Below are 12,498 nucleotides of genomic sequence, written 5' to 3' on the forward strand. Positions count from 1 at the left end.
TAAATACATGAATAAATACTTGTTACCCCCGTGGTGTTTCCCTTTTAAGCAACACTTCATTGCTCTGAAGCTAGGTTTGTGCTTTATAAATCCTGTACATATATACAGACAAGTGGGGAATTAGCCATTGAATCAATTGACGTAGGGAAAGCATTCAGCACGTTGGATGGAGATTTATGTTTCAGCCCTTGCCAGCTATGAATTTGGTCCTGTATTTTGGGTGTTGGAAAGATTATTTTATATGTTAGTTATGTTAGTTGTCTTTTATACATCACCACTGCTGTGTTCTTAAAGTGTTGAGCAATGTACATTTAAAAAACATTTTACATTGGTTTCTTATGTCGCACTTCATGCCGGGGACCAGCCTCTAATTGCAGGACTGAGTATCGAACCATAGCTGCTCAGTGTAGTCTTGTGTCCAAGACAACCATGTTGCCCCTGAGAGGTCCTCCCGGAAGGAAATTGTGGCCCCACCCAGGGTGGCAGCTGGACCCTGTTCTTTGGGGTGAAAAGGAAATGGGGTCAAGGAGAGCAGGAAAAGTGAAGAGTAGGAAACGTCAGGGAGACAAAAACATAAAGATTTAATTCATTACATGTAATGAAATGAAAACATAAGGAGGAGTGTTAGTGATCATTGGGGTGAAAATATAGTTTTCAGGGTTTTGACCAGAAGAAAATGTAATCAAAACAAGAGTTTACCATATTTTTCAGCACAACTTTCATGGAGGCAGTGACTAGTGTGGTGGTGATCTTATGTTAAGTCATGTTGTGAATGCCTAATGGCCTTGAGATGTCCTCAATAGTTCTGGGGAGTTGTGGAGTCTGCTAACCAGATAACCATATTGGACACCTTCCTGCTGATGGTGGGGGTTATGGAAAAATGAAGCCCACTGCTATTTGAAACCCCAGACTAGAATTTGAAAGGGGAGGTACTATTGTATTGCTGGATGGTGAAAAGGGGCAATAGACCGTGTTGCTTTCTCCCTCTGTTACTCTTTGCACTGGTAGCTGAGCCCATAGCTTGTGCATTAAGGGAAGACTTCATGGCAAGGCAGTATTTATTTCCAGAACAGAATACATTGGGGGTCATTCCAGGTTTGGTGGTACTCTGCCGGTAATTCATGCTGGATACCACCAAATGGTATTACCGTTTCTGCTCCCTGATATTCCGCTATTACAGGGATATTACAAGTGGTCGGAAATACTGGTAATTCCCTACTCAATGGAATCCCATGGGACTCCATGGAGAGAATTGCCAGTATTTCTGGCACCAGTCATACCGATGCCAGAAATACTGGATATTTGATTGCGGTGGGGGCCTGAGTTACCTCCAGTGCTTGGCTGGAGGTAAATCATGTAACCTCCACTGGCAAACTTGTACTTTGCCTGTTCGGAAAAGTGCTGGTAAATGTTATTACCAGCACGTTTTTTCCAGACCAGAAACCTTATAATGAGTCCCATTGTTTCCTGGTATGCTGGAGATCTTCTACTATTTATGAACAATCTGATTCTACTTTTTATGAACGATCTGATCCAGACTGGCCAGGAAATTAATTAATGGGCCTCATTACAACCCTGCCAGTATCCTGGCGGCAAACCAACAGGATACCAGTACATGCTATTACCATTTCCAGCACTCGGTCCAGCGGCATTGTCGCCATATTATGAGTACCAGAGTGATGGTGTAATTTACCATGGGGGGATTCGCCGTCATTACCAGCACCGGCAGTACTGGTGCCGGTAACAACAGTGTTTCCTGCCGGTAAGGCTTTAAACTGGAGGTAACTCGGATGCCCCACTGGCAAACCTGTAGTCGGCCGGTCCGGTAGAGGGCCGGTATACATTTATACTGGCACTTTACTACTGGACCGGCAGAATCATAATGAGGCCAATTATGCCTTAGCCTCCGACCATAGAATCAATTGTGCTCATTCATGCATTTTCCCCCAGGGTTGACTGGCTTTGCAGGGTCTACTCCTCCTCTCATATTTGCTTATACCTTGGCTGGGTAACTCTTTTATCTATGTTCGAATCCTAATGCATCAAAGGAGGACATATTTCAGGCCAGCATCTCCACAGATATTTTGGGCCTTGAAAGACTTCTGTATCCCTCTATAATTGGCTATGATTTTGGGTGATGTTTGGTAAAATAGGAATTCTTCTTTGCCTGTTGTACTCTTTTAGATACATTTGTTTGGGGTCATGCTAGAAATCGAATCTCTGTGGTGATGCAGAGACATTATGGAAATGAGACGGTGGTCACACCATATTTTGAATCCTGTTGCTTAGTTTAGTGCAGTTTGTCAAGCAATAGTTCGACCCAAATTTGGAAAAGCTCCTGCGTGGAAATAAAGTTTCCCTGGTAGATATGGATTCCTTCTTTAAAAGTGTTCCCCCAAGCTCTTCCTCTATGCCTTCTTAAACACTTGGGCCGCAGAGGGTGATTTAGGGTGTGAACAGATCCCCTCTATCTTTTTTCCAGTCCTTGCCTCACTTCGAGAGAGACGCAGCTTAGTGTAATTATGTGCCTGGGTGAGGGGATGTTCGGTAACCTGCACAGATTTATACTGTGGCGTGGGCTTCTTGACCTTCACAGCAATGTGCACCAAATAGGGGAAAACTAAGGGATATTTCTTAGAGTTTGTCCTACTTACTGAAGTATCCAGAGATTATGGAAAGGATTTCCTGCAAACCTAAATAATAAGCTCTCCTACGACATGCTGGAGTTGGATGATATCCCCCTCACCCAAGCTTTGCACACTGACCATTGTTTGCCAAGATTGAGAGCGAGAGATAAATAGGTGGAGCATTTTCATTGAGAGTTCACAGATAATAATGGCTGAAAATTAGTTTATATGTTAAAGAAGGGTCCAGCAATTACAGACTGAATGAAATATTGCCCCAAATGATTAAATATAGAATGTATTGAAGCCACCAACCACATTTTCACAGACGTGGAGGATCAGGGTCTACCTTCGGTCACCTGATGTGGAGTTATCCTAGATAATAACTGGTTTGATGTCACCAATAAATTGGGAAGAATTACGCGATTAGTCAGATTACGGGAAAGTCTGATCTCAAATGATGTGTTTACTATCATGATGTCTGTCTCAAGGGCAAGTAGAACAGTATCTCTTATATCAGCAAAATGGTTATCGGCTAATACTCTCTCTCTCTTTGTGTGAATATCTGAACTGATTACCTGGCCAACAAAAGAACAATGGAACATGATATTATCATACAGTTGAGAGAAGGTCATGATGGAGGTGGCGATAACTCTCTGAAATGGGGCCATTTACTAAAGGAACGTCATTACCTCTCAGACATTTAGCGCACAACCCTTGAAGCATTACCATTCGTATCCATTTTGTTGTAGATGCTTTTATGTACATTCTCTTGTTAATGTTAATACCCTTCTTTTCACACTGTGCTTCCTTATCCTTTTAACAACTATATATTTATTACCATTTTGCATAACTCACAGACATTACACCAACCATTATACCAGACGGATATTGTGTCTGCATTCCCCAACTCTCCCTACCCCAGTCCTGTCAGCCTACCCTGCTCATTTACAATCTTGTGCCATGCGCTGTTGGCCATACGTATCGGCAGAGCTCATTCCATGCGTGATGCAGTAATCAAGACTGAATCGCCTGTGTGTTTATGCCTTGTGCTGAGTCCCATAGTTCCAATAGCATTACTTTCCAGGAGTTTAATTCTGTGTTTTGATATGCATGACCGCGACGTGCTGCTTCATGCCACACCGAGGTTTCCACCTGTGTCCATTTCTGCAGGTCTCCCCACCACCCTGGCTCTTCCGGGCATCTATGTGTCTACCAGTTCATTGCAATCATGTGTTTAGCAAGGATATATGCCAGGTCTTTCAGTTTGCTGATGTGCCCTGTCTGCCTTGGTCGCAGGAAGATGCCCAGCAAGCAGGCCTTGGAGGAGCGTATGCCCAGTATTATGTCTGTTCTAGCTAACATTTGTGCTATGTCGTCCCAAAATCATTGAATGCTCCTGCACGCCCAAACCCATATGTACCATGTCTGCGTTCACCTGCCCACATTTCGGGTGAATTTGGCCCTCACTTTTGCTAAACAGTGCAATTGACCGAGGGGTCAGGTATACTCTGTCCATCACATATAGTTGTATCAATTGAAGTCTAGCATTCATCAAGACTGATTTATGATATGCCATAGCTCTGTTCCATTCCTTGTCTGTAATTGGCATGTGCAAGTCCTCTTCCCAGCGTTGGCGGGTCAGCAGTTATTCCCCCCTCACCCCGGGATGTCTTACAAATAGTTCATGTAATCTAGACACTGCATGTCCACCCTCCGATATTGCATATAGTGTTTCCAACTCCTCGTTTTGTAATAATCCTCCTGATCAGACCAGCCACTTCTGCTTCGGCTTCTTGAGCAACTTGGCATGCAATAAATATTGTCCCTTGTGTAAACCCGTTTGTACTGTGAGTGTAGCAAAATCCATCAGTTTCCCGTCTCTCATCAGGTCTCCAATGGTTGCTACCCCTTGCGGTTTCCAGCACTTCCTAAACTGTATCCTGCTCTGCGCCATTTCTCTCCCTAGTGCCAGAAGCAGGATTTGTGGCACATAGGGCATCTCACATTTTAGTAGACGCCAGGCTCTCTGCAATACTTTCCTCCCTAATGTTAGTAAAAGTGGAGGCTGTTCGATTTGCTTCCCCGGTGTCCATAACACCTCTTTGATAAAGAAGGGGGCGCACTCCGGTCCCAGCAGGGGGTGTCCTGAGTCTGCTTGTCAGACAGCCATGCCGTGACAAACTGTAATTGACACGACACAAAGTACATCTCAAAGTTGGGTATCTTGATGCCTCCTTGATCATATGGTTTCTGCAACTTTGCCCTAATCTACATCTGGAGTTACGCCACAAGAATTCTCGGCACACAGTGTCTAGTTTCTTAAAGAAGTAATGTGGAATGTTATACTGGACATTCGTGAAATAATGCAGGAGTCTCGGGAGGATCACCATCTTCAGTAGTGCTGCCCTTCCCATCAATGACAAGGGTAGCTTAGCCCAGAACTCCATGGACTTCCTTACCTTGTCCTCCGCCTTCTGTGTGTTTTGTATGTGTTTGGTTTTAGAGTCATGATAGATGTCGACCCCTAGGTACTTAAAAGTAACAGTGTCCCACTGGAGCGGAAATTTTGGTAATATGTCTGTTTTAGTGTTCCTGTATCCTGCCAAGGGAAACAAACTTGACTTATGCCTGCTGACTGTTATGCCCGACAGGTCTGTGTACCTTCCAAACACATCTAATATGTATTGTAAATTGGTGTCTAAATGTTGCAAATATAGAAGCATATCATCTTTATGCAGAGAAATCAAATTCCATCTACCATGTATTTGTTTCCCTGCTTCTTGGTATTCCTGCCAGAGATATGCTGCCAAGGGTTCTAGTGCTAATATAAATAGCATGGGGTCCATGGGCACCCTTGTCTCGTGTCTTTCTCTACTACCTATACTACCTACTATTCTGAGATTTGATGACATGTTTTCACTCTCGCCACCGCTGTGCCACATAACATCTGCACCCATTTTATATACGCCGGTCCTATGCCGAATTTCCGTAATGCAGCTATGAGCCATGGCCATCTCACTGAGTCGAACGCTTTTATCGTGTCCAGCAATGCTATAGCATAAGGCTTCATACTATTGTTTGTTCGATCAGTGATGTGGTGCAACCTACGTTGGTTCTATGTGATGTTTCTGGTAGGCACATAACCGGTCTGATCTGGATGTATGAGCCTACCTATCACCGGTTTCAGTCTATTGTCTAGTAGGGTCGTTAGTATTTTCCCATCTTGGTTTAACAGTGATAGTGGCCTGTATGACCCACAGTCTGAGTCGGGTTTGTTTGGCTTGAGCAGTGGGATGATTGTCGATTCTCTCAACGTTTCTGGCAGGGTTCCTGTATTAAACGTCTCGTTTAGCATTGCCAAAAGTGGAGGCAGGATGTCTGTGCTATATTCTTTGTAAAATTCACTAGGCAGCTCATCAGTACCTCGTGTTTTGATGGATGGAAGCCCAGTTATGGTGTCCTTTCATTCCTCAAGCGTTATGGGCGCCTCAAGACACTCAGCCATTTCTGGGTCTAGCTTTGGGAGGTCTATTTGCATCAAGGCCTCGTCTATCTCTGGGGATTGTGTATTTGAGGTCTAATTATCTAGGAAACTTGTATTTATCCCTTCTTGCATCTCGCATAGCTCTCCCTCTGCATTTGTGATTGAATTTATCATGATAAGTTTTGCCTCACTTTTATATAGCCAGGCCAGCAGCCTACCCGGTTTGTCGCCTTCGGCGTGCTGTCTTTCAGAATATGTCTTGTAATTTAGTGTACTTATTCTATCCCAGTGTTTTAGGCATTCTTGTTGCAACCTAGTGGGCTCACGGGCACGGGTGCTTGCTGTGCTTTCTATCGCATCTATTTCTATCAGCGCTTCTTCTGCTTTAGCTTAGTCCCTCTTTATTGCTGCTTGTAAGCCCCCTGCTTCAGCAATTGATATTCCTCCAATTACTACTTTAAAGGCCTCCCATAGTGGTTCTACTGTTGACACGCTCCCGGTGTGATTTAAAAAATATTCTTTGATGCCTGTCCTCAGGTGTTCGCAGAATACCGCATCTTTAAGGGATTTGCTTCTAAGCTTCCAGGTCGGAATGCATGCTCTAGAGGGGAGGACCTTCCATTGGACTATTAATGGTGCATGATCTGATAATGTACGTGACTTGTATTCGGCATTCGTGAATTCGTTAAGGGTTTTCGTTCCCGTAAAGACATAATCTAGCCTGGTGAGTAGGCCATGGGTGGCCTCATAATGTGAGTACCCGCGCACCTGTGGGTGAAGAGCCCTCCATATGCCTACTAGTTGGAACGCCTGCAGCAGGGTTGTCAAAGCTTTAGCGGTGGCGGTTGGATGCATGTACTTGTCATTGGATCTATCCAACTTTGGGTTTAGTGTACAGTTAAAATCCCCACCCCATATCAGTGTGCTGCTCCTGTATGGCCCTATCCTCATGAATAAGACACGGAAGTAGGCCGCCGTATCATGGTTCGGGGTATAGGTGTTGACTATGCATACCTCTGTCTTCTCTAGATACCCATGTATCATTATCATCCTGCCTTCCTTGTCATTTGTTATCTTAAGGGCCCTAAACGGGACTGTTGGTGCTACCCACACCAGTACTCCTGTGGCGTATGCAGAATATAGGGAACCCCATGTGGTGCCGCTCCATTTGTTAGCTAGGGCCGTCTGTAAGAGTGCCATATCCACGTTTTGTCTTCTCAGGTACGGCATTATACTATTTCTTTTGATGTAGCTGTTAAGCCCACTGATGTTCCTGAAGGCTCTCCTAAACTCCTCAAGCGTACATGCCATTTGCTATATGTGCTTATTGTCCATGCAGACCTTGTACATGTATTTATGATGACATAGGCTCAATCCCAACTAACCCCACAAACCCCACCCCCCGACACCTCCAACAATTGCCCAGCTCTGTACCTTGTGCTCAGGCACACCAGCTTCTCGCTCCAATCCCAATTGTCCTGTTACTGGCTACATAACAGCTAGTATCCATGAACTAACAACTAACTTGGGTGAAGGCTGCTCTTGCAGTGTACTCTTAACTGCCACGAGGCTGTAGCAGTGCTGCTACATCCTTTCTGTGCATTGTCAAAAGCATTATGCAAATGTTCCTTGTGAAGTGTTCGCCAGGTGTTCCATTCATATCTGTTTGTGGTCATTCCTGTCTAACATTTCTTGTCCTCGTTTACGCCTCAGTCATGCCTGTAGTTTGCTCTTCTGTCCCTGTCGGGAGGTTCTTCGTTTCCAGCCACTTGTGCGCTTCTTCCGGGGTCTCAAAGAAGACTGCTATGCAATCTGTATAATCTTCAATTTTGCAAGGTACAGCAACATATATTTTAGGCTGGCGTTGCGTAGCCTCTTTTTTTACCGAAGTGAAGTGCATCCATTGTTTTTGTATTTGTAAGGTTTAGTCCGGGTATGCTGCGATTGACGCAGATGCTCTCCGTATCATGCTGAAGTATTCCAGGATCTTCTGTCTGTCCTTATAATTCATAATGCAGGCTATGAATGGTCACGGAAGGGGCTCTTGGTGGTGGACTCCTAGCCAATGATCTATGTGCCTGTAATACTGTGAAGTCTTGGGATAGTGAGCCGGGTCCAATTACTTGCAGGAACATATCTTCGATGAAATCCATCGGATTCCTGCCTTCCACCCCCTCAGGAAGGCCAATGATGTGGCCATTGTTCCTTCATGCTCGTCCGTCAGCATTCTCCATCCTGTTTTCAAAGTTTCACATTTGTTGCTTTAATATTGAAATGTGCGCCGTGGAGTCTTGCAGGCGTGACCTGTTGTTCCAGTACCGCTGTTCGTTCAGCTAGGGATCTGACGTCCTGGCATAGTGGATTAACGTTAAGGCTGATGCCATTCATTTTGGCCTCAAGTGCAATTTTCAGGGCAGCGATGGCTGCCAGGAACTGCTTGTCTCCGCTCTCTTGTTCTAGCTCCCTCTGTTGTTCTGGGTCTTGTGGCATGTTCGTGGCACTTGTGTTTGTGGATTTTGTAAATGTGTCAAGCATGGGCTGCTTCGATTTGCTTTTAGCAGCTTTGGACACCATTTATGCACCTTGGCCTTGTGGCACTTGTTCCTTGTGTCCATATGTGGATGTTAGGTGTTTGCAAGGTTGACTGGTCATATGCCAATGCCCAGTCTGATTATCAAATTGTCCTCCGCATCGCCCAGCTCAATGTTCCCGGGTGGGGTCACAGACGGCTTCTGCAGGGTGTGTGACATTGTGCTCCCCTGCACCTCCTGTGGCTGGGCAGTGGCTAGCCTGTACGAGCTGACCTTATTGATGGCATCTCCCACACCATTAATCTGTTGGCCCTCCAGGCTGCCTTCAGCTATATTTCACTTTTCTTAGCTGCCGGTTTAGCTGCCCTTCTTGTCCAATTTAGAGCTCCTTGTTGCAGTTTATTGTTGTTCCCCTTGCAGTGTTCTGTCTAGGGAACTGGGTTACATGGTCATTTAGAGTGTTCTGGGTGCCCCTCCTACTTTCCTTCCCACGTGGTGGTTGCAGTGTGTTAATACCCACTGTTGTTCTTTTGTTACAGTGTGCGCCGGGGAGCAGGCTTATGCTTTGGTGCCACGTTGTTTCTTCCTTTGATGCCGGTCTGATGTTACTCTTGTGCCCATTTATGATATCCTCAGTGGCCCCTTGCCGCGGTGTAGTGTCCCTCCCACGCCTGCTGCACACCGGCTCCTGAGCTTCCACGGACCCAATCAGTACCGTGTATGCGCTGGGTGTCTTCTCTGTTACAGCAGTCCTGGAGTGCAACGACGCTGCCACGCCTCTGGCCAGTGCCTGCCTCTGGCCTGGTACGCTGCTCCTCTGGGCACACGGCCTCGCCGCAGGGCGCAGCGCTCACCACACCCAGCGCCTGCTAATGCCTATGCGGGGTGCCGGCTTCTACATTGCACTCCTCGGATCGTCGGTCGTTGTCTCCGCACTGGTTGCAGCTGCAGCACTTTCACCAATCTGCTTCGCTCCTGCTGTTTGGCGGTCCGCCTTCATGCTCTATTGAGCACTTTGTCTCGGGGAACCACAGCTTCTCCTCAGTTTTGGTGCGCCACCAAAGGCTTTACGCAGGACTATCTGCCACAGACCGTACAGGCGGTCCGCCTTGTGTCTCAGCCGCCATCTTGTTTCCGCTCTCGGCCCCGCCAGTGCCCACTTTGGAGGGAGCGTTCTCTGGTCTACAGTCCTCTGGTGCCACACAACTTCGTCAAGGTGGTCCTGTGGTATTTACATTCAGTACTGTCTTCCCAGATCATCTATCTTGCAGGATCCGCTGTAGTATAAAGGATTCTTCTGGATCACGCAGGAGCTCCGATTAGAGCAACCTTTTACATGGCAGTTTAGCCATACCATGTTTTGCTTCCTTATCCTTATCATGCACTGTGCCACACCGTGGCAGGTAATTCTTTAGACCTTATTATTTGAATGGCCTGCTACACAAACCGCTTTCTACAGCTCATGCTTGCTTTCAGCCATCCTCCGACATGTGTTCCTTGCATATTGGTGTCGACAAAGCACCTATGATATGATATGATATGATGGGTCATTTATAACACGCCTGTACACAAGTGTTTCTATGCCCTATATTATATACATTGTTGTTAATGTGCTTTGGTTGACATGTCATCTATCTTGTTTTGTTATTTTATGGCATCTAGTGCCATCCTGAGATGCCTGATGAAATGCTAATTAATCTTGATGTCAAAGTAAATATAAAAAAAGTGGAAATATATCATGGATACCAAACCTAAAGCTGTATGCAATGTGATAGATCCTTCTATTGATTTTATTTGTTGCCAAAAAATGTGGTAATTACTACAAATGTATTGTGTTCTCTTATCTATGTAACTATGTATGCAATGACATTTGTGTAATGATAATAAGCATGTGTGTTCAAGTCTGCTAGACACGGGACTTTGCACAGTTTATAAGATATCTTTTTCCTCAGTTAGATCTCTACAAGTCTTTTAGAGACCTGCCAAGAAGAATCCACTATTAAAGGCCATTGATTGATCTTTCCAGATTCTCACTGGTTCAGTTCTTTCTCAAGCAGGGAATGTAGCAGCATACATCTTTGTTCTGTGGATCTGTGGATCAATAGGTTGTCAGCTCCCATTGAATACAATAGTCCACAGGACTTCAGTCTTATTGATCATGTATTTTAAACATCAAGAAACTGTATTTGCAGATTATTAATTGAACTACAATATTTTCTATGTGTTCTAGTGATAAAGTCCTTGGGAGCAACTGGTCATGGCTAATTCCCCTTGCAGTTGCACTGTCTACATTCGGATCCGCAAACGGGACCTTTTTCAGCGGAGGACGTGCATGTTATGTAGCTGCACGAGAAGGACATATGGTAAGAGTGAGGAGTTACTTTCAGGAGCTGAATGTCTTAGGATGGAAATCTATACCTATGCATTGACTAAGTCATACTAAATGTAACGGTTCCATTATTTATGGAGAATCATTACACCTGTGAGATTCATTATCTCACCACAAAATCCTCCCTGCATCATATCTCCAGCAAGTATTATGACATCCACTTAATATCTCAACATCAGATTAAAAGAATTGGTCAAATTCATAATCAAGCATATGCCACAAAATATGCTAAGACTGCAGTACGCGAGAAATAAATGGAGAATGATTGATAGAGGGGTCTGCTATCGGGCACTCCCCTCACATTTACTAGGGAAGTAGTTACAATAGTAAATTAACCCAATCCTAATACATTCTGGAAATGTTTGATGGTGAGGTATGCCAGTTTTATTCTTGTCGATATTTAACTTTGCCCATTTTGTACCGTTACACTATGGGGATATTCTTTTAATGGTATCTGCATGCAGTGATTGTTACTGGGGATTTCCTGTGGCAATATTAGGGGACATTGACTCAAGATAATATAACCTTACCCATAAGACAGAACCACCAACAAACAGAATGACAATAGGGATATCAATAACACTGGAACCTTTATCGAGTGATCGAAGTAGCAATCATGTTGTATTTATTTTGTCCCATAAATGACAATTATTTACCGCCAGTATAACTGTATTGTGGTTTCTGATTTTAAAATCAGCATCTTCCTTTCCAATTTGTTAAAAAGATGCTCTTCATCAGGAAAGCATTTGTAATCTGTGATTTTCATCTCTGAATTCCAGATCTACGGGCTGATTCATGGAATTAATGTGCGCCGAAAATGTCAGCGCAAGCGTGCGAAAACGTGCGATTCGCAGTGAAAGAGCGAAAATCGCAGTGCAAGTGCGATTATCGCAGGGAAACCATCGCACATCTATTCATGGAAGTCTGTGCGCGAGTAAAATCAGGGATGTGCGCTGAAAAAGTGCGTGGCGCACGCTGGCGCACAGGTCATCTAACGGCGTGCGATAAGGCCACAGCGAAAGCGCACATAGCGCGGCACACATAACAAAAGTAGGCAGAACACGGGGCGTGACACGGGGAATGGGGAACAACTCGTGAAAATGTGGGCGTCACAGGGGAAGTACAGGAGGCAAGTGCACGGAACGCCCACACGCTCGCCTACAACACGTATTCATGGAATCGAATAGGGCAAACCAGCGCACGGGCAAAGACGCGCACAGGCCCATACACGTCTGCCACACGAAAGCAGGCGGTAGCGTCCCTGCGCATGAAAAAAATGTGCGCCAAAATGTGCGCTAACAAAAAGCACGTATACACAGCTCTGATGAATGTCCCGTACTGTGGCCCTCTAGGACAAATGACGTGCAAAGGGGTAAGCGACAAACACAGACACCCGCTGTGTGAATAATAGCATGTGCATGTATTTCGTGGGGGTGCAAGAAGTTTTACACGCGATCGGGCCTGGGT

The 12,498-nt window shown here is 45.1% G+C and overlaps 1 protein-coding gene across 1 annotated transcript in view; it reads left to right on the forward strand.

Annotated features, from left to right (window-relative positions):
- The window catches only part of LOC138453240 (b(0,+)-type amino acid transporter 1-like), a 321,037-nt gene that overhangs the window by 164,951 nt on the left and 143,588 nt on the right, over positions 1-12,498 (forward strand). Inside the window, exon 3 of the mRNA XM_069605898.1 lies at positions 10,873-11,005. Within this exon, the coding sequence (XP_069461999.1) occupies positions 10,873-11,005 (133 nt within the window). The remainder of the gene's footprint in view (positions 1-10,872; positions 11,006-12,498) is intronic.

The sequence above is a fragment of the Ambystoma mexicanum genome, chromosome 4p (assembly GCF_040938575.1).
Source record: "Ambystoma mexicanum isolate Mex_15411 chromosome 4p, UKY_AmexF1_1, whole genome shotgun sequence".
In the NCBI taxonomy this organism is placed as follows: Eukaryota; Metazoa; Chordata; class Amphibia; order Caudata; family Ambystomatidae; genus Ambystoma; species Ambystoma mexicanum.